The following is a 21,578-nucleotide window of genomic DNA, read 5'->3' on the forward strand; positions in this document are numbered from 1 at the left end:
ACTGAAGAACACCTCTTTTACCTCTTTTAGTATGCAGAGCATATTAGTGCTGCACCCAAGTCTACTAGACTGTTTCACATTAAAAGCATCACCCCAGCACCTGGAAAGCTGTTTTGGTGGCAATCACACCTCAAGAACAACCCTCAAAACAAGTAAAGTTCCCAAACCAAGCTTGCAGACTTATCAAAAACTGTAGTACACAAAGCTACAACAAGGTGTCAAGCCTAAGAGCGCAGTAAAGGAATACTGTAATACAAACCTGCATGTGATCAGAGAATATTCTCCACTCATATTGGTTTTATTCACATGTGTGGAACTCATGTCCATACAGAGCATTCTCATAATGTTGGTTTCAGGTTTCACTTCTATATGTTTGAGCCAAACAGAACTGTCAATTAAAAAAAAAAAAAAAAAAAGGAAAGAAAAAAAAAAATCTTACACACACACCGAGTGTATTTTAAGTCACTTGATGTCTAATACATGCTGTTTACACCATGTAAATCTGCAGATGGGAGGAATGTTGGACTGCCATTTAAGATCATGGAAAGGGGGGTAAACAAACCAGGTTTCATGTGTCCCAGAACATCCGCCAACCACACCACATTTTAATAGAATATTTCTAACACAGTTATATCTCTGAGAGCTCACCACCTCACCGCCCAACATCAGTTTAGACAAAGGTGACGCGAGTGGGATGATGACATTCGAATCGTACAAAAACACCCATTAAATCTGGTCTGGTAAGAAACATGGTAACATAGAAAACAAAAGAAAGATGGTCCTTAAATCATCTGAACTTACTGAATGCTACCACTAAACACTGTCAATCCTATATAAGTCTGCAGTCCCAAATGTAGAGAACAATTCCTCTCCATTGGTAACACAAAAAAAGAAGCACGCCCAGTCTGTTTCTATGCCATCTGTTTGAGTCCCTCAAATGAGCAACGCTCAAAAGTCTGTGTGGGGAGGTACCTGTGGATCCTCTGGAATTATCAAACTGGAACCAAAAAAAAGAACAGACAAAAAAAAAAATATGGTGGTGGTTGAGGGGTGGGGGAAACAAGGACTGACGAACAATCAAAGCAATTTCTTCTCTACTGCAAGAGAAGAAAAAAAAAAATTTAAAAAGGAAAAGGAAAAACAAGGAACGTGGTGATAAGCTCTGAAGCTTAAGAGAGAATGTACGTCTTGCTTGTACATCTTCCTTCCTTTTTTTTTAATTTTTTTTTTTTAAACCTTTTCATTTTTAGCTTTTCTTCGTTTTTTTCCTCCTATAATAGTTGATTCAGTGCAATGCATGGAACGATAAAAGGGTCCCCCAGAATTGGATTTCTTACAGCTTTTTGTTGTAAGAGAAGTTGTCGGCGCAGTTTAACTGGTGTCCATGGACTCCATGTTAGCTGACGAGGAATCCCTCTGGATGCTGTCAAAGATGGCTGCCAGCTCAGGGTTGGAGCTGATCTGAGACTGGAACTCACTCATCAGGGGGCTCTTCTCCGCCTCAGGGATAGTCAGAAGTGCAACCACCGCCCGCATGGCTGACCGCTTCAGCTCGTCCTGCTTTTCAAACTCCTGCTTCACAGAGTTCGCCTTTACCTGAGGGTATGCAATCATCAGTTTTTGTTAATAAAAACAAACCCTTTTTTTGTTTTGGATAAAACTTTCAAGGCCTTCAAGGTGGCTACTACAATTTCTAGCTATGCAACTCTGCAAACATTATTTTATATTTATAATTACTTGTATATGAAGAGTTCATTTGCAAAAATCTCCACATTGTAGTGAGGTTTCATAATTCATGTTTTATGATTAATAATAAAAATAAAATACAGGTGTACCGTATAATTTTTTGGGCAAGTGCAGATAACTCCAATGATTATTTTATGTTTCACAGTTAAACAAAATGTTTTATGTATACATACTGTGCAGTGTTTTGATGCAACACTCATTATTTTAAGACTTGCGTGCTACACTTTGTAAGGAGAAGGGAGCTCTTTGAGACTCTGCCTAAAATAGTTTGCAGTAGGTGTTGCGTCACCTGACCCAAATACTGCACTCTGATTTGCTGAACAAATTTATCAGGCTCTGCTCAAGAACAGCACTGACTTTGACCATTTCTGTTGTAAAACGTGAACTTGCAATGCCTTGATAATAAACAAGAAGAGCTTTTCTGACAAAATGTATTTAGGGTTCAGAACCCATGTTAAGTGTTACGCATACATGGTTAAGAATAAATTGGCGCAGTTTTTTTGGGGGGGTGGCATTTATCGTTTTTTTTGCCAATGAACTCTTTATATATAGGGCTTTCAAACAAAATTATTCTCACATTTTGTGCAGTTAATCGTATTTGTCTTATTTGGTCTGACAAAGGAAAAAAAAAAATCATTGCATTTTGTTCTAGCCCTACAAGTTGACAAAATAAGCTGAATTAGAATATATTTATTACTTCTATAATTCAACCTGAACGTAAAATTACATGAATGCGAACATTAAATAAAGATGAAAGAAGTTTTCAAATTATCACCACTCATGTCCAGTAAGAGCAATAGTGGTTGCATGTTCACTCTACACCAACTGCAGTCCTCTGGCTCTCATAGTGTTAATATGTTACATCTTAACATCATAATGTTACATCTTGCTACAAGAGGAACTGTAATTTTCCACTTTGCTTTTGCATAGTTTTCCCACAAGTCCTGTCCAGTTTAGTCTGTTGAAGGTGTCCTTCATTGCGAATGCTCCTGATATTACAGATAATGACCATTGAATAATCAAGAGATGCGTCAATAAATGCTGTCTTTATAAACCTGTTTAATTATAGCAACAACAAGCAAATGTTGTTGCAAATGGAATTACAGATGGACTGACTTTTTTTTTTTAAACCAGGCATTTCACCTCTTTTAGCACTGCCACAAGCTACATCTCATAATTCAGGCTATCAGCAGCTGAAGATGTACTGTACTTGAATGCAACTATTGTCGAAAATTATTTGCTCACCTTTGTGGTGCATGTAGCTCTGAGAGGCTCTACCAATCTGTCAAGCCTTTGCAGCACAGCACTAGGGCACAGAGTGGACAGCCTGGCTAGCATCAGGAATGTCAGCATCTAAAAAGAAGACGAAGAAAAAAAGGCAGTTAAAAGAACTTCAGTTGTATGAGCACTTCATATTTGCATACAGCTCATCTGGTTGCAAAGCATTATGTAGCAGCATCTTTGATATGACCGCCCAGTAGTCCTGTTTAGCCCGTTCACTCTTTCATGTTTTCTATTAACTCTACCGAATCATGAAAGATTCAAAGTTTGTAGCAATCATGAAAACTAATGGCTTACCTTGATGTCGTAATGATCTTTAAGTCCATCTTCAACGTGGTTAAGAAACTCAAAGATGTCAAGTCTATCGAGGCAACTGTCTAGAAGTGTGTACATGCACTCAAATGCAGCCTTTCTAATGTCCAGCCCGTCATCCACTGTGTGCTTGAAAGGACCCATTTCAACCTAATAAAGGCCAAAGAGAATCTTAATGAGCTTCAACAAAACCACGAGATGGACATGGTGTCAAATTAGTAGAGTATGTAAATTTACCTCTCTAATCAGCTCTTTGCGCACTTTGGTCTCATTGTATAAGTGAGGGAGAACAGTGTCCAAGAGGTCTCGGATAAGTGAAGGCTTATTATGGGCTGCAGAGTTGAACGTAACAAGGGCGACCCTTCGCACATTGAGGTCTGGGTCTTCCAACGTTTTCAAGAAATCACCTAAAACGTGAGGGAAAAAAAGGGCCAAATCATTACATGCATAATAGATACTCAAAATCTTTTCAGATTTGGAGGGAGAGAAAAGCAGTACTTGCACCCTGAGAACAACTGAAAATATCCTTTCCAAAAAGCACTTACCTATGCAGTTTTTCAGGAGGGGATCAATTGTCTGTGGGTGGTCTGAAATTGTGAACTTTACAGCAGTAACTACTGAGCTTCTGGCATAAGACGACCCTGGGGATAGAAGGAAATAATCAATAAGGGTGGGGGAAGAGACTGAACCCCGGCAGAACTAGGGCAATAATCAAGCTGTTCGCCCAAAACTCATTCACTAGCCTCAATACTATTGGGTGTCGGTGTTTAAAAAAGGCTACTTTTATCAAGAAATGTGGAATTTCCCTCCTACAAATTCATTCTGTTCCAGTACAGATGTACAGATACCTACCTCAGATGTGTTATTAGATGGAACAGAACAAAAACTTTAAATAAGAGTGGTTATTTGAATGTAGGGATACCTATATTCCAACAAGGAATGACTAGTTTGGAATAGAAATACTTAATTCCACTTTTTCCTGCTGTCAATTCTGATACCTAAACTCAGGGTATTGGCTGATAATTGGATGATTAATGAACATGTGCTGTATTCTTCTTCACTGAATTAAAGTTTATATACCTATACACCTGTTCACTTGACATTCTTCTATGTGTAACAGGACAACATATCTAGTATAATACTTCAACTATAATAGCCAAATAAATGCATAAGAAATAAACTAAGTGCATGACAAAGCAGGCTCCTATATAATGTGCAGTTATAAATTTATAATGACAGTGTCTGGGAACTTGCATCAGGCGAATCACTGATTAACTATTTAATAAGGCCAGTATTGGTGTCAGTACTAAAACCATTCCATATTTATACAGCATGTTGAATCTGTACATCACTAATTTGGAAAAAGACATTTTGTTATCCTTTATATGTTTAATAAATAGGATTTAACAAATAAAAATTAAATGCAGCACTTCAGATAATGTCAGGACACACCGAGCCAATATTGCATGTTGTTGCTGCATGACAGAAAAATATTACAAATAAAAAGATTTTAAAAATCCTACACTATATTATCTTTCTGTAGGTTAACTGGCATTACGATAAAATCATGTGCCAAAACTCAAAGATAAGTCATATGCTCGCGCAACAAAAACTTAAATCTCATGCTTTTTCTTTTTTTTAAATCACAATACAAAATATTTTCTTTTCGAGCTATTCAAGAAGTATTTATTTAAAAATGCAGATATTCATGCATCAAAGAAAGTTTACAATGCTCATGCCTAATGAAAATGCGCACCATCAAGAACTTTTGGTGTATAGTGCTCACCTGATAACAGATAGCCTTTTAGCCTGGGCAGCAATGTCTCTGGGTCTATGAGCGTGAGCTTCCCCAGACATTCGGCTACTACATTGCGGGTGCCTTCCTCTGTGCACTCGCAGTGTTTGAGCAGTAGAGCCCAAACGCTTTCCACATAGGGCTTGAGGCCGGCCACTGATGCAGAGCTGATGATTTCCTTGAGTGAGTGCAGCAGCAGATACTGACGCTTGGGCTGACCCGAAATCTCCTGCAGCACGAAAGGCAGGTATTCAGGTAGGTTACCCACGCTAATGCTGCCTAGCGCGTATGAGGCAGCCGATTTAACCTCCTCACTGGCTGAGGAGAATGCGTCTAGGATGACTGTTTTGAGCTCAGGCTGGCCACTCAGGTCTACGTGGTGGCCCACCTCACCCAGAGAGAGCAGGGCTAGCAGGCGAATGGAATCAGTGGAGCGTGAGTTCTTCACGTCTTGGATGAACTGGCCCACCACAGCAGGGCCCTCTTTGAAGTGGGGGAAAAAAAAAAGGTAATGAAGTTTTATTACATAAAAATATTTTGGCATCACATAAAAATAAATATGCCATTATTGTATCACCAATACTCCTAGAAAACTCAACTGCATGCATCAAAAACCAACCAATTATAGCAAGCCTGTAAACAAAAACCAATGTTGTTTATAGTAACTGTATAGTAACTGTATAGTAACAAGTGGCTCACTGGATGTCAACCTATTACACTATTATCTTCTTTTATGAATTACTTTTAACAAAATTGTAATTTGTACCCTGTTCCTTAAATAATTTATCCCTGCAAATGTTGAATAAAAAAATGTTGCCACTCTTACCATAATATTTAAAATATTACAAAACAGTTATTTATTACCATTACCTTTGGGACAGGCTCGGGTGAGTGCAGCCACACACTTGGCAATGGAGTAGTAGGACTGCTTATGGGTGAGGGCAGCGCTCTGTGAGTACACAGGGCCAGTCAGCATCCGCAGTAGGTCCATATAACCCAAGCTGACTGTGCCAGTGGCCACCAGTGCCTGGAAAAACTCCAGCATGGCACTGAGGGCACCACCCTGAAGCAGCGGTGAGCGCACCAGCGCAATGAGCTCAGCTAGGATTGAGCCGCTGATCTTAGAGAGCGAATCTGGGTGCACGCGAGCCAGCGTGGTAAGAAAGCTGATGGCCATTTGCGAGACATGCATGTCGCTTTCACTGATGAGTGGTGGCAGCTCAGCCAGCACAGCATCAATCATGGCCGGTGTCACACTGTCACTGTAGTTCTTGACCAGGATGTCCAGCGCCGCTAGTGTGCTCAGTTTCAGTGCCCGTTGGTTCTTGCGCAGAAAGGAGGCCAAGATGGGCACTGCCTCGCCCAGGATGGGCCGCAGGTCAATCTTCAGTGGTGAACCAGCAATTAGCGTCAGTGCCTTCACTGTGGTCAGTCGGGTGATCTCGTTCTTTAGCCGCTCCAGAAAGATGTGCAGTGTGCCTGGTAAGTCAGTACCCAGGCTGTCTCCGAGGTTGCAGATGATCTGGCCCATGCAGGAAATGGCACGCTCCTTGACCTCTTGGTCAATGTCAGCTGCCTTCAAGCGTTTGATGGTGCAAGCAAACAGGTCACTGATGTAGGGTGAGGCATCGAAGGCGTCCGTCTGGTCAAGGGGCCGGATCACCCGTACTAGTTGCTGGGTGACCAGCAGTGCTTCAGAAGTGATTTTATAGAAGGGATCACCCACGCAAGCCACTACGGGTGGCACTAAGGCCTGGACATGGGGGTGGAAGACTTGAGGCTGGTGGTTGCACAGTATCACATACAGACAGGAGAGGGCATCAATCTTCAGATTGGAGGAACTTGATTTATCATTAAGAGAGAATATGATTCCTAAGGCAAGGAAGGAAGAGATAGACAAAAAGGTATATTAGACTGCAGAAAAAGAAAAATCTCTGAGGGCTCTCAGAAAAGAACATTTGCATTTTTCAGAAAGCAAATTTTTCAAGTTCCCCCCTTAAGCAAGTATTCAAATGTTGCTGATACAACTGACAAAAAGTTCCTCTGCATAATGGAAGCCATCCATTCTAGATGAAAGGACATGTGTGCACACAGAAAAGGCTCTCACTGCTGTAAAATGGCGAGGGGGGGGTTGTGGTGCCTGGGGCACATACCTGGGACGAGCACAGGGATGTGCTGAGTCAGGGCCCCAGGCAGCACGTTCACTAGTTCTGTCAGCATGTTGAAGCAACACTGCCTGGTTTTCACGCTCTTCTCCTTCATCTGTTTATGCAGAGCTTTAACGATCATGGGCACCTGCAGAGACAAACAAGGTTCACTTTCTGCCAAAGTATGGAGGTATGTATGGATATGCATGTTGGCAAGAACAAAAGAATAATACATGTTTGTTGTCAGCACAATAAGCATATGAAAATCACACTTAAATGTGAAATGAAAATTCCAGTTATCCTTTGCATTATGTCAAAACTTCATGTTGAAATGAGCAATGGCCCAAAATTGTTACACTGATTTCCATTACAACTGAAGAATGTTTTTCCTTTTCCTGTGAAGTGACCATTTTGGAGGTTTTGTTCCAACAGCTATGATACCTGACTTTGGGAGTACAGCTACATGTCTCTACCTGGCTCTGAAGCATTGTGAGTGGAGTTTCTCCCTGCTCCATGGCGTCTGGATCACAGAGCCAGCTCTGGGCTGGCCGTGTCTGCTTGAGCAGGGATAGATACGCGTGGAATACGTCAGCCTTCACATTCTCCTCACGTTCTTTAAAGCGTGCTATGAGTGCCGGGGAAACTGTACGGTAGAACTCGGGCAGCATCTCATGCCGAGTGCTAACAACAGCATCCAGGCATTTGGCCGCTGCTCGCCGCACCTTCCAGCTCATGTCATCGTCATCACTGTACTCATCGTCACTTCCTGCAAATGGTTCCAAAAGACAGAGTTGGTTAATTGTGGTTAGATGCACAGCCACAACTGTATAGTGGAAGAAAAAAATATATATATTAATAATTAATAATAAGTAACTACAAAACTAATAAAACCATGGAGATTTACAACATGTGCGAACATATAGAAACATATTTCATAATACCCTGCATAATTTTTTTTAACATAGATGTGTTGTCCTATGAAATAAACATGGTGCATTAAATCCATTTTGTTTGTCAAAACTGAACGGAAGTATAGATTCTTTGATTTTGTCCCTTGAAATCTCCACATCAGCAATGCTGAGACTGAGGATATGAATAACTCGGAGATAAATATGTCCTAGACTGTTGCAAGACATCACAAGCCACCGGAGATGTTTACAAGCAAGCAAGGAGCCAGCATGATAAATTATTGAACAGGGAACCACAAAATAGATAAGAATATGAGATACTGAAGAAAGACACAGGCAGTCAGAGCGGTTCGCTGTTTGAAGACCAAAAAATGTGCTAGACAAAGAAAAACTGAATGTGACTAAATATTCAGAGAAAACTATTACCTCAGTTTAAACAGGTACAAAATCAAAACAGTCAGTTAAAATACTTAAAAGGCACCATATCCATCTTCCTCCTGATTTAAACTAAAGTAAACTGAGGATGATGTGTGTGGCATTGGAGAGCAGCAGAGCGCCATCTTTCCAGGCTAGCTGTTTTTAGCCGTTGGATAACTTGAAGCAGTCAATGGCAAACTGATGTTACTGTAGATCAAACAAAAGAACCCCCCCCCCCAAAAAACCCCCACTGATTTCAGTTTAAATGTACCTAAAAGGAGGACTTGTCTAGTGTTACAGAATCACACTGTAGTTAATGCTTTTACACAGCGAGCGTCAGATATATGCGGTTCACACCTCAAACTACTACCGAGAAATCCAGATGCCTGCTAGCTGGTGTCTCAGTATTGTGATACGCTCCGACATGGATGAGGTAGTACTGTATTTATATATCAATATCTGATATGAAATTTGTTTATCGTGATAACATTTTCACTCTAGCCCTAAATATATCAGTTACTTATGTCCTCATTTACTAATAATCAGTATTGGCCCTGAAAAGGAATATATTGGTCGATCCCTAGTTTAACCCGTTTAGTGCATTTAAAAAAATTAATAAATAAAAACAAAATCAAAAGAAAGATACACAAAATCAAAGCTTACTGGCTAGCTTTCACCTTTGATGTTAAGTCATTGTTAGAATGACTTACTGCTCTTTAGTAATTGAGAATTTTTGTAAAATAGGAAAAGCTTTCCAAAAATCACATTAAAATGAGTCTACTACTATAACTACTATAATGGATGGTATAGAGAACCCCTATGCTGCACCTTTCAAAAGGCATATTTCTGACATGTAAAGCTGTTCTATAGCCTCAGCAACTACAAGATTTTTTTTTTTATTTACAGCCATCAGCAGCTTTCAGAAAAAACAAACAAACATGGCTTTCTGTCCTCTAACCAGCCAGAGTGAGACACCTACATTCCCATCTTGCGCACGTATTGGGGTGGGGGCGAGCGTGGCCTCTTTTCCACTCGCCTCTCAATAACCAACTTCACCCTCACTGCAGGATAGGGTGACACTACCACGGGCATGGCACTTCACTTTAAAGCTCTGTTTGTTATGGAGTGATGAGTCTCTGTGAAAAAGCAATCTCATAGCCAATAATATCAGCTGTGAAAGCCTCGGCATTCAACAAGCACCAGACCAGGCCATAGGAGACCCTCATTCATTCCAATAACAGGGTGTTTCTGAAAGTCTGGTGCAGGCCCTATAGCCTATCCACATGGCTCCACTCTCCTCTCACTCCTCATAGGTGGAAAGGCATCAGATTGCCTCACTTGCTAAGCCATCTTCAAGGTTCTCCTTTAGGAGACATCATTGGGCTCGGTGGACTCAATTTGGGGCAGAAACCAGAAGGTTTGAGAACCAAACTTCAGTCAAATGGGATACTAGAGGTGTAATGATTGCAAATATTCATTGTTCAATCCAACACTATCAGGTGGCATCTCGATTTGATACATTTATTAATACAACAAAAATAAGGGTTGAAACGAGTCTTATTTTAATATGTTAACGTTTCAATTTTATAAGAACGATCAACATTTTAAAATGGCAATATTTTTATGAATTAGTGCTTCATAGTGTCACCATCTAATACCTAAACCACACAACAAACAAGTTGTGATACAATGACATGACACTACGATTCACTGTAATTTGATGCATGAAATCTTGCACTGATATCCATCTTATTACACTGTAGGGGGCAACAGATTTATCAGCCTGGCCAAAACTGGAGCAGATATTTTTCTGATGAGAATCGGCATTTCAACTTGCTTTCTTGCCAATAAAAAGGCTTCTCCAGGATGAATGTGTAAATCAAACAAAACCGCATTGTAAAAACTTCTATTTCTTCATCCCGCTCACAGCTTTACTGTATTAGTTAAAATAAGTATTAAAAATCGAGTTAAACCAATCAGCACATTCGTGGCATCACAGGATTACAAGGACTACATTAAGCATTGTCATTTGGCAAAAAACACAAAAAACCCCCTCTGTAACGCACCTTTGCTTGCTCATTCTTGCAAACTGACAGCAATTTGAGACTGAACCCAAGATGAGAGACAGATTTTAGAGTTTTAGTTCAGAGTTGTGTCATGTATAGCTGACTGGAGAACCTCTTGGGAAATGGAGAGGAAAAATAAAAACAACAAAAAGAGAAATACAGAGAAAGGGAATCTGGAATAAATGCCTGCTCGTACCTTGGTAGTCTTCGTCCACGCCATCTGCATCCATGGCATTCTCGTCTTCATCCTCGTCATCGTAGTTGTAATTGGGATCATAGGTCAAGTACTTGAGGCAAATGTTGATTATTGTGGGGACATGGGGGTAGACTTCTTTTGGACACCTGTGGACAAGGACACAGACTGTGTGTTCATTAATCTGCAGAATAGTACTGAAGGCTCCACACAATTTAGGCATGTTCCCAGAGGGGCTGCCGCAAGCGGTGTTCTCTTCAACTCTATTCTCTGGACGCTTATCTTAGACAAACATAAACAGATAATCTTCAAATGGCAAAAGCCTCCAGATGTCATGCCTCTGTCCTGCTGTGCATGCTGCAGCAACAGTAATATCCTGCTTAATTAAATTCAAAGAAAGTCCATATAATAAAATCACCAAACAAACAGTCTAACAAGAAAAGAAGTGGGTGGCAAAAACTCATTTTGCCCACTGAAAGTCACAAGGGGATAGAGTGAATGTAAATGTGAAGTCTGAGCAGTTCCTAAGCAAGGCTTCTCAAGGTGACTACTAAACATTCAGAGACATTCCTGAGGTTGGGTTCACTGAAATATGCATCACTCAGCATAGAGTCTATTCACCCAGCTGGTGTGCTGTGGTGCAGAGGGCACAGCATATACTTTTGCCTTACACTTCACATAACATGACTGAACTCGCCATTTAAGGTTCTCTCCTTTTCTTCTTCTACTAATGTGGAACATTTCCTTGAGTATTGTGCTACAGAGAGTGGAGTCATAATAAATATTAAAAATGTCGCTAACAATTATATTATGTAACTAAGAAATCTATTAATAATTTAGATAATCAAGCAATTGTTTTTTAAAAAGCCAACACTGAATGTAACAAAAACTATGCATAGCCTTGCAAAGAATCAAGTCTTTTAAAAGGCTTTCAAGTGAATAAAAGTACATTTTACTATAAAGCTCTACTTATGGTAGAAGAGATCTGTATAAGAATTAAAATATGCATCAATCAGCGTACAAATATCTAATCCTAGCCAATTCATGAAGGGTACCCTGAATGTTAAAAACTGGTATGCTTAAAAATGTCCAGTCATATCATACAAGATATACACCTAGTGGGAAATGTTTGCTGAAAAAAAAAACATTTTAATAGAACTGGACATATACACCACACTGAGGCTTACATGTCTTGACTAGGTATTGATTCAAATGAAAAGGGAAAAGTAAAAGTGAAAGTTAGGCTATATTGTGTTTTTCATTTCACCTTCAGAACATGCAGAATGACAGCATTTTTAAAATACTAAGCTCTTTATTTGATATATTTAACATGGGTTTTGTAGTTATGAAGAAACTGCACTCAAAAATCAGACATCAGTCCGAGCACAATTCCAGTGCATTCCATTTAAAGAAAGCTTAATTTATTGCAACAGTATAATTTAGTGTTAAGCATTGCAATCCAATACTTGGTATCAGTGAAATCAAACTGCTAACCTTCTAACAAATGACTCAAAGGCTTGTATGCAGTATTCCCTCAATTCATCGTCATCAATGTTGCAGAATTTCACCACCAATGGAATGATCTTCTCCAAGTACTCGCCTGCAGGGGACATAAACAAGCCTGTTAGTGTTCATCCAGAGTGTCTGTGCATGTCACTTGACCAGATATGAGTGCTGCCTAATCTATACCACACATGGAAAGCAGAACATCAAAAAGCAGCAAGAATTCACAGAGAAATATAAAATGACTTTGGGAAAAGCTGCCTGATAAAGGCTTCTCTTTTCAACCCAGCCAAATAAATGAATCTTTAAAAAGATGGCACACACAAAAAAATAACTTAATTAAAACCAGCAGTGGCAAAGATAACTGCAAAATGGCTTTGAGTGCAGTTCATTGAAGTAATCTTACACATTTTTATCGCTGCTGTCTTTGTCTCATCAAACAGGGGCGTTAATTGGTTGAGGGGCGAACGCGCGCACTAGCATGGCTAACCTAAATTTTCACTTCATTTCACTTTCCGCGTTCAGTGCTTAGCTCGGAGGTACAAAAGCAGAACGCAGCCTGATGACGAGGTGACAGGTAATAACGGCCCGGCTGCAGATCGCCCCATCACCTGTCACGCACAAACATCCAAGTCATTTGCACAGTCAAACTCCAAGGACAGTCAACGCCTGCACTCCATGCTCATTTATCTAAACTAAAATGAGAAAGATCTCTGAAAGATGTTTCTGCTGGTCCACAGATGTGTAACAAATTGTGGGAAAGGGGAAAAAAAAAAAAAAAAAAAAAAAAAAAAAAAAAAAAAAAAAAAAAAAAAAAACAACTGTCCCTAAAAAGAGGTAAAAGAAAAACCGCTGTCAGTCAAACAGTGAGGGAGAAAGGCATGCCTCAGATAAAATAAGCTCAACTATTCGTCATTCCAGGCAAGCAGAAAATATAACCATCTAGAGTCTTTGGCTTCACCGCATGAACAAAACACTTTCCTGCAAATAAAAGGACTCAAGGCTCTGATGAGACTGAAAAGCATAGTTTGATGGGCAGGTTGTCAGTTACACTTGAGACCTCTGGAAACAAAGCTCTAGCTTCTGCTGTTTAAAACAACAGAGGAGAAAAAGAAAGTGAGCTTCATTCAGTTCCTCTTGGGGCATTATTTTACTATTACTACTACCCAAATGCAATCTATTTCTGCTAATTTTGTTAGCCAGTACTGCAACATCAGAGGTTTATACAAAGCACATTAGATTAGATGAGAAAATACAAGGTGTCATTATTATCGATTTTTCTTACCAATTCTGTGGCCAGCCTGTCGGCTGATGGCAGCGATGCACTGGATATAAGTGCGAGTGGTAGACATGGAGTCGTTGCGGGAAAGCTCGGACAGTAAGTGCTCAATTAGGTCCACGAAAACGAGGTTGCCGCAACTCATGACGAGGTGACCAAGGGCAATGATGGTCCTCTTCCTCACTGCCAGTCGAGGGCTGGTCAGCTGGGGTAGCAAGCAGCTCAAGATGGAGGGGTGGAAGTTCACCAACAGGCCGCCTTGTCTAAATAATAAAAAAAGGATAGAGTATTTGAGTGAAGGTCTGATATCTGAGAAGGCTTACATCAGGGGTGCCCTATGCTGCTCCTGGTGATCTCCCACCCTTCAGTTTAGCTCCAGCCCTAATTACATACACCTGATGCAGGTAATGAAGGCCTTTAGGGGCATCAAGTATTAAAGCCAGGTGAACTCTCCGGGCTGCTAGATCTGCAAGACCATAATTGGGTACCCCTGGCTTAGACGATGCAATACTCTGAGAGCAGCCCAAGAGCAATTCTGTCATTGTGACAGAAAGCAGCCAACAAGCATTAATGTAAATATTTCCATTAATACTTGAAAAATTAGCCATACTTGTGGGTATAAAATGTACAGCACTAACCAGTTATGAGAGTTTGTGTCTGGATACGATCTAGGGATCTGAATTATTTCAACAGTACTCCTGAAGCCTTTTTTTCAGGGGTGGAATGAAAATTCACTATTCAACTGGACAGGATACACCAATACCTTGATTCTTAACATGTTTTGATAAAACAGAAATAAAGAGTGGCAGAAAATGTGTTTTATGTCTAAGTTTCTATTTTCAGTTTAGAAGCGCATTCAACTTTATGAAAGTGCAATAAAAAAAAAAAAAAAAAAAAATCTAGGCTGTGATTTATAGTGTCCAGTTGGAACACTAGCCACAAGTTAACAGTCTAATCATGACAAAATACTATATTGAGGTAGCTCTTGTTTGTGAGCTGTCCAGTTTCTAAAATGTACAGAAAAATAAATAAAAAAATAAAGTATGTACTACAAATGTATCGCTGTATTGTTGAGTTTACAAGTTCAGATGTTTGTCCTCCCTTTCTTGAACGACACTACTAGAAATGAGAACAAAATGCTGGTAGGAATGAAGTCAGAGGATTTTGTTTTTGAGCCAATCATTTGGATTGTTGCTGTTCTGAGTAAAATTTCCACTTGACTTGCTGCTTGTTGCCCTGCTGCTATGTATATCCTATTCATGTGTTTTGTTGTTCAAAACTGTAGTTTGTGACACAAACCAGATAAAAATCTCAGAACTTGTCTTTGTTAGATCACAGTCTTCACATTCCACAAGTGTAACATGAAAAAAAAAATTATAATATTAAAGCAAAAGCAGTAACTGCACCACATGCAACATGTTCAAACAAAGCACATTTCTGTTCTGGCACATGTCATGAGCAGCTGACCACTGGAAGCCTGTTTAAAATAAATAAAATACATTAAAAAAAACCCAGTCATGTTGTGTCACTTCTGATATCAAAAGAATGAATCTATTTGTGATGCTGATATGTTCATTGTTGTGCAGCAGTTTAATCAAAATTTAACCAAGTCTGCCAATGCAAAATGATAACAGGCTTAATGTTCACATTTTATAACCGGTAATACTTTTATTATAAGTAATATATCGTTAAAATACCAAGTAGTGCATGCTAGCCTCATGACCCCCAAGCGGTTGTGTTGGTCTGTGGTAGTCAGACCATCAAAAATTGCATTGTTTTGTTTGTTCCCAATATGCATCATAATATTAATATTTTTCTGAGCTTTAAAACTTTGACAGAATAGGTCCAATGCCATTTAAAAAAAAAAAAAAAAAAAAAACACTCTTTTATTCAAACTTTCACATAATGCACTCCACTACATCCAATTAAACAAGAATAATTATGCTTTTTCATAAAGAAAAACATACTGCTGGTCACTGCTCTTTAAAAAGTTGACGATATCCACAACATGCTCAGAAAAGCATATTGTGACATACTTATTATATACTTATAATATAATGCCCACCCCTATATCAGATTCAAAAAGCCCAAACAACACATAAATGTGATTGGGGAAAAAATGCCAGTATGCTTTCAAACCCCGTATTTAAGTAAGTATTTACATGTGCATCATGTAACCTCTAATACATAAGCACACAAACTAGTAGCAGTAAGAGCCCTGAATTTTAATGAACTGAGAAGACAACTTTGAGGGGCCACATATTCCATGCACACATGCACAAAAATGTCTTAGCAGGCACGACTCCAATCTACAAAATCAGGCATATTTCTTCCATCAGGACTGTGTCAGCTGCTGCAGTGCTGGTTTGTACACACCTGCAGAGCATGTCAGCCATTATGTCCAGGGCTTCGAGCTGAACAGATACGTCCTCCTGCTTGGCAATAGCACTCGTGAGGCGGCCTGTGATCTTTTTGCACACGCTGGCAGCAAGGGCAGAGCCTGAGGGAAAGACACAAGCACACAGCTCAGCCAAGAATTGTTACCGCTCTGAAAACAGCAAATATCTACACTGCACACCCAGAACTCCTAACAGCACACAGTGCTGACAGAAGGGCTATGAAAGGCACACTTATGATGTCAAAACATGCATTCAGCATCTTCACTAACATGTGAAGGGGATAAAATGAAAAAATAAAGGTCAGGGGACTTTACCACTGGATGCTGGCGGGAGCTCCCCAATTACTGTCTTCAGGCCAATGCTGGATATGTCTCGAAGCTGCTCTTTATCTGACAGCATGTTCGTGCACAATGTGTCGACAATCGTTTCAACCTGGTACTCCTTTACTTTGCTGACAAGTGGTCCCAAACTGCAACACAAACCACCATAATTTACCAACAGCCTCTATCCATGGATTTCTGTGTTCATTTAACATGACTGGCCCTCTCATTGTATTAGTAATCAAGTAAAGCAGTGATTATTTTGACAGTTCTTTTTTTTATTTTAAAATGCCAAATAATAAAAACTGAGCTTAACCAAACAAAGACAAACTATGCAAAGTTTTGTGTCCATTGGACACTGTAAGAGATGTCAATAGAACAGTTTAAAACATGCATTATCATCATCATGTAAACTGCCAAACAATTGCCAATTTAATAGATTTTTTTTTTTTTTTTAACCAAGCAATCAAGTCTGGGTAATCGGGAAAGCTCTACAAATGACAAATATCCAAGACCTCTAGCATTAACAATGCACTGTTAAAAACATTCAGCTTGTATTGCAGGAGGATCTCCGAGATACAATAAATAGGTTCACACTCAAAGACAAAAAAATGTCAAGGTAAATATACAAGTATCCAGGATAACTTATGCCAGTCCAGTTACCTAAAGCTTTCTGGTTAAAACCCAAAATGTACACCTAGTGCAGCATATTAAAAAACTATTTGCTGTTTGTAAAGTATCTGTATTTATTCAGAAATAGAAAGATTTAAGGGCCAAAAGTGCAATGACTCAGCAGTTATTTTCAGAGAAAAAAAGTCTAAACATGCAGCCTAATACCTGCTCCTGAACCTGTACGAAAAATCTATTCAGCATTCAAATGAACAGTAACACGCTGCAAGCTATAAGCCAAAAAAGGGTAACAGACTGAATACCTGGGGATTAGCTAAAGCTAAAATTTGAACAAGATGTCAGACCCTCCTCTAGGAACATTCCCACTCTTTGATTCGCTTTAAGGACTATTTGGAATTCAAAACTTCAGAGCCACCATGCACTCACAATATCTGCACTTCAAGTTAAACAGGGATAGGTATAATTATGCAATTTTTTCAACATTTAAAGCTTATTCATTTTCACAAAATATAATGTACTATGCTTTAACAAGGTTTTAGGCTTGTTTTTATTATCAGGGCACAGCTGATCATATTCTGATGAACAGTAGTAACAAACAGAATCTGGCTTCCACAGGACTCACAGCTTCATAAAGTGCAAACTTCTAGGAGTTTCAAACTTTTTTTCCAGATTTGTTTTTAACAGAACTAGTCCTTCACTCAAAAGACTGGCATACAATTTGTTTAAAACTGTACACAAACAATTGAAGAGCAAACACAGTTGCCCCCCCAAAACAGCAATCTTTGAGACTGTGAGTGCACCTCAAAATACAGTAAGCTTCACATATGTTACCACTTCAATCCTGCTCATACCATTTAACAGCTAGGTTCTGAACTTCGCCATTTTTGTCTTCCAGAAGTTTGAGGATCATCTTGACCACCTTCCTCTCGCTGTCATCATCAAGCTTGATGGAATCTTTCTGCAACTCTGACATCAAGTCATTAGTGGCCATGAACCTGTAAGAACAGTACATCACTGGTAAGGTCAACATCAAGTGGAAATCATAGCACATTTTGATGCATTTCAGACTGAAACAAGGTATTAGAGAAGGTCTCAGAGCTGGCTAAGCATTTTTCCTTGAGGACAGGTGGGGTTGGGGAGTTAACAATAATAAAATTTTTAGACTCACAGATCTCACTGAATGGGAGCCTTAAAGCAGTCTGGTAAAATTTACTTCTGCTTCATTTTCACTCATAACCTAATAATAGATAATGACTCAAAACTCAGCAGACTTGGTTCAGTAGGCTACATCAAGGCAACCTAAGTGTGAATGCTGTTATTTCTTAAGACTGAATATGGGAAGCACTGGCATAATTAACTAAGCAGACTGCAGTACAGATGCCACGTCTGTACAGACAGAATGTTATAGCACACGGCATGATGGAAACACATTTGCCTTTCATCTTGCATGTCATGGTTTGCTTGATTCACCGTAATCCAGTTTGGGATGAAACCAAAGTACAGTAGCTTTCAAATGCCCATCTTGTCTCTGCATGTGAACATCAAAACAGCAGCATTTGAGCCCCGTGAGAGGAGGAGAAAAACACCCCATCCAAAATATGACACGTCTTCATCACAGACGAATGCAGCCAAGCTGTAACTGCTTCAGTACAGGTTTGAAAGCAAAGAATCTCTTATTCCAGCAAGAGATCTAGGCAGGATGAATAATGTATGGTGGGCACACTTAACCACAGTGTAAAGGAATGGCAGCACAAAGAGACAGACACAAAAGTGAGCAAGCAAAATTCACCAGACGGTGGTGTTACTCTAACGTAGGAAACCAAAGTTCACAACGGCTAAAGATCTGAGAGGTCCGTCAGACCTGCTTTGGGAATTCAATGGGATGATTTTAGCATTACTGTAATTACAGATGCATTACCACAAATAGATCAGCCTCCCAACTCCTACTGTTGAAGGAAATTCCTCTGGTTGCACCCAAGAATGCGAGTTTAGAATATCTTTAAACAATATTTTGTTATTAAGCAAAAAAAATCAACTGTAATTTGTGCCAATTTTGTGTCAAATGAAGTAACAGTTTTAGAAAGTCACAATCATTGCAGTAAAATGCTGTCTGGTGCTGGATGCTGTAGAACAGAGGAACCACTCATTCATGCCCCATGATCACAGAGGGCATCCACGAATAAAAACCTCCAACTCAGGAGAAATCTCCACAAAAGAGCAGGTTTCAGAACCTGCTGCAGCAGGTGTTCAATCTCCACCGCTCATGAATATTAGGGACATTTTCAAGTAATCTACTTCTCAATGTGTGATTTTTGTTGCAACTTCATTTACATATTCTGACACCTGTAGCATCATCTCATGTAAAACTTCAACCTAGAGAAATTCTTTGTGCTGTACAACTGAGCTCAATGAATATTACAATAAAGCATACTTTGACCAAGCATGCAAGATCTGCAAAAATCACACCCACTGCGTCAAATTGCTGACTTTGATATCTCATGCACCTGAATTAATGAGCTTAATCTGTTTCACTTCTTAGAAATGCCAGACCCAAATCAAACAGGCCAGTGACAGCTAAAGTGCTATGCAGTGCTGGCTTTAACATAATAGCACGTCTGTCACTCATACCAGACACACAGACACACTATCAAGTTACAGTGTAATACAATGCAGGTGTCTTAGACCATCCTGCACCTTTTACTGTAAATACTAATGTATCAAAGGCCATTCCAGCTTCTTAAATAATCCAGTACTGTATTATTTTCATTAAAAATATTGACTGTTCATTACTTTATTAAAATATAAAAATCAAAATATATACATGTATGTATATAAGAGTAAGTTTTTTTTATTGAGAAAGCATCTCAATAATGACTTAGCATAGTAATGCCATAGCACCTCAAAATAATGACTTAGCTTCTCAAAATAATGACTTAGCATAGTAAAGTCAGTATTTTTAAAATAATTACTTTGCATAGTTAAGTTATAGTAACTCAAAATAATGACATAGTATTTCAAAGTATCTCAAAATAATGTTAATTCACTTAAAAAAATAATAAGGTGTTGGATTTTTAAAGTGATGGTAATGGGCTTGCACGTTAATGTCTTTAATCAACTTCAAGTGAGCACGTAAAATCAGAAATAAGACAGAGCTCGGTCACTTCGTGGCTGACGGAGAACTACAACTACCCCGCTAACAGCTTCATGACAAGCCAACTTTATGACAGGCCACACCAGTTACCGGCCAAAATGGCTAACGTGAGCACACAACGACTAAGTTGGTTCACAGCGCGGTGTTTTAAAATGGGACTACACCACTAAATATGAAAAAGTTAAAGAACACCTTAAAAAGCTATAACTGTTAGAAAAAACACAGCTCCGCGCTGACAGACAAGAAAAGCGGTTAGCGCCCTAATGTTTGCTAACTGGCTAGCGAGCTAATTGTCAACATGGGGGCAATTTAGCTACCGTTAGCGCCGCGAGCTAATCTCACCAGCTGCAGTCTTTATCTCTCACTCTGCATCCAGCTCGCACAAGCGGCCCACGTTTCACAGCTACTGCGAACTCAGCCCGCGTAGCTGACCAAAGTCGCAAAACCAGGAGACGCCAAAAGGTTCTAGCGACCTGACAACAACGCGAGCTAACTAGCAGAGTAGCTAAACAAAACAGCGAGCGATCCGCGGCCTAGCTGAACTGCGCGGCGCTGGCTGGGCTAGCGGGCTAGCAACTCAGTGCGCGATCGTAATGTCCGTTACGGTAGCAAAGCGCAAACGTGCTGAAGGTTTAGTAAAGATACAAAAGGGAGCGCTTTAGCTACACTGCCGCGGAGATATTAAGGGCAATGGCTGACCTGAAATCTTTATCGCTGGAAGTCATTTTTTCCAGGAGATTAGAGATGTGGTAAGAGGCGCTCGCCATGTTTGCAGTCTGTTGGAGCAGCTCGCTAGCAACCACTTGTGAGTATCGCGACCAGAATCCCTAGCTGTCGTCCCCCTCCACCTTCTTTCTCGCGTAGCTACACGTCTGCGAAACAAAGCGCGTTCTCCACGATCTGCGTGCGGCCGGCCTGGTCGGTGATCAGCGGCTGAGGAGCGCGAAGGAGTTACACTTTCATCCCTCTGAGTTTGGAGGTTTGAATGGAGGTCCTGCTTCGCTCTGCAAGAGGGAGGAGCTGCGGCTTTAGACGGAGAGGGCAAAGTTGAGAGAAATTTCTCTGGGCAGGGGTTTCGTCTTTGATTGACAGCTCGCTTGGCCAATCGTCACGGCCGACAGCTTTTCAGCGGTCCAAAACGCTTTGCACATGCGCACACAGCTGGGTTGGTTCATGTGCGTTTTTGCTTGGTTCAATTAAATATATTTGTTGCAATATTCATCAAAATGCAGCACCTGTCTGTGTAATATTAGTAGTTGTCAGTCCCAGTGTGTATATGGATAGAAGGATTATTTAAACTTGGGGATAACCATGATATACTACTAATCAAGGAAAGGAAAATGCTGTATATGAAGAGTTTCTTTCCAATTTGCTGTATATTAATTAGCAACAAAGAACAGCTAGCGCACAATGGAAAACAGATTTTATTTT

The 21,578-nt window shown here is 39.9% G+C and overlaps 1 protein-coding gene across 1 annotated transcript; it reads right to left on the reverse strand.

The window, feature by feature from the left end:
- Positions 1–260: 260 nt before the first annotated feature.
- On the reverse strand, positions 261–21,185 carry cand1 (cullin-associated and neddylation-dissociated 1). The gene is made up of 16 exons (XM_017716869.2): positions 20,847–21,185; positions 17,848–17,991; positions 16,361–16,515; positions 16,024–16,147; positions 13,654–13,910; positions 12,360–12,465; positions 10,869–11,014; positions 7,755–8,047; positions 7,288–7,429; positions 6,005–7,006; positions 5,126–5,617; positions 3,885–3,980; positions 3,577–3,746; positions 3,325–3,489; positions 2,992–3,099; positions 261–1,596 (listed from the first exon to the last, which is right to left on the reverse strand). Exons 1-16 carry the CDS (start codon positions 20,912–20,914, stop codon positions 1,372–1,374), a joined length of 3,693 nt encoding a protein of 1,230 aa, XP_017572358.1. The 5' UTR covers positions 20,915–21,185; the 3' UTR covers positions 261–1,371.
- Between the last annotated feature and the right edge of the window lie 393 nt (positions 21,186–21,578).

This window comes from Pygocentrus nattereri, chromosome 1 (genome assembly GCF_015220715.1).
Source record: "Pygocentrus nattereri isolate fPygNat1 chromosome 1, fPygNat1.pri, whole genome shotgun sequence".
NCBI lineage: Eukaryota > Metazoa > Chordata > Actinopteri > Characiformes > Serrasalmidae > Pygocentrus > Pygocentrus nattereri.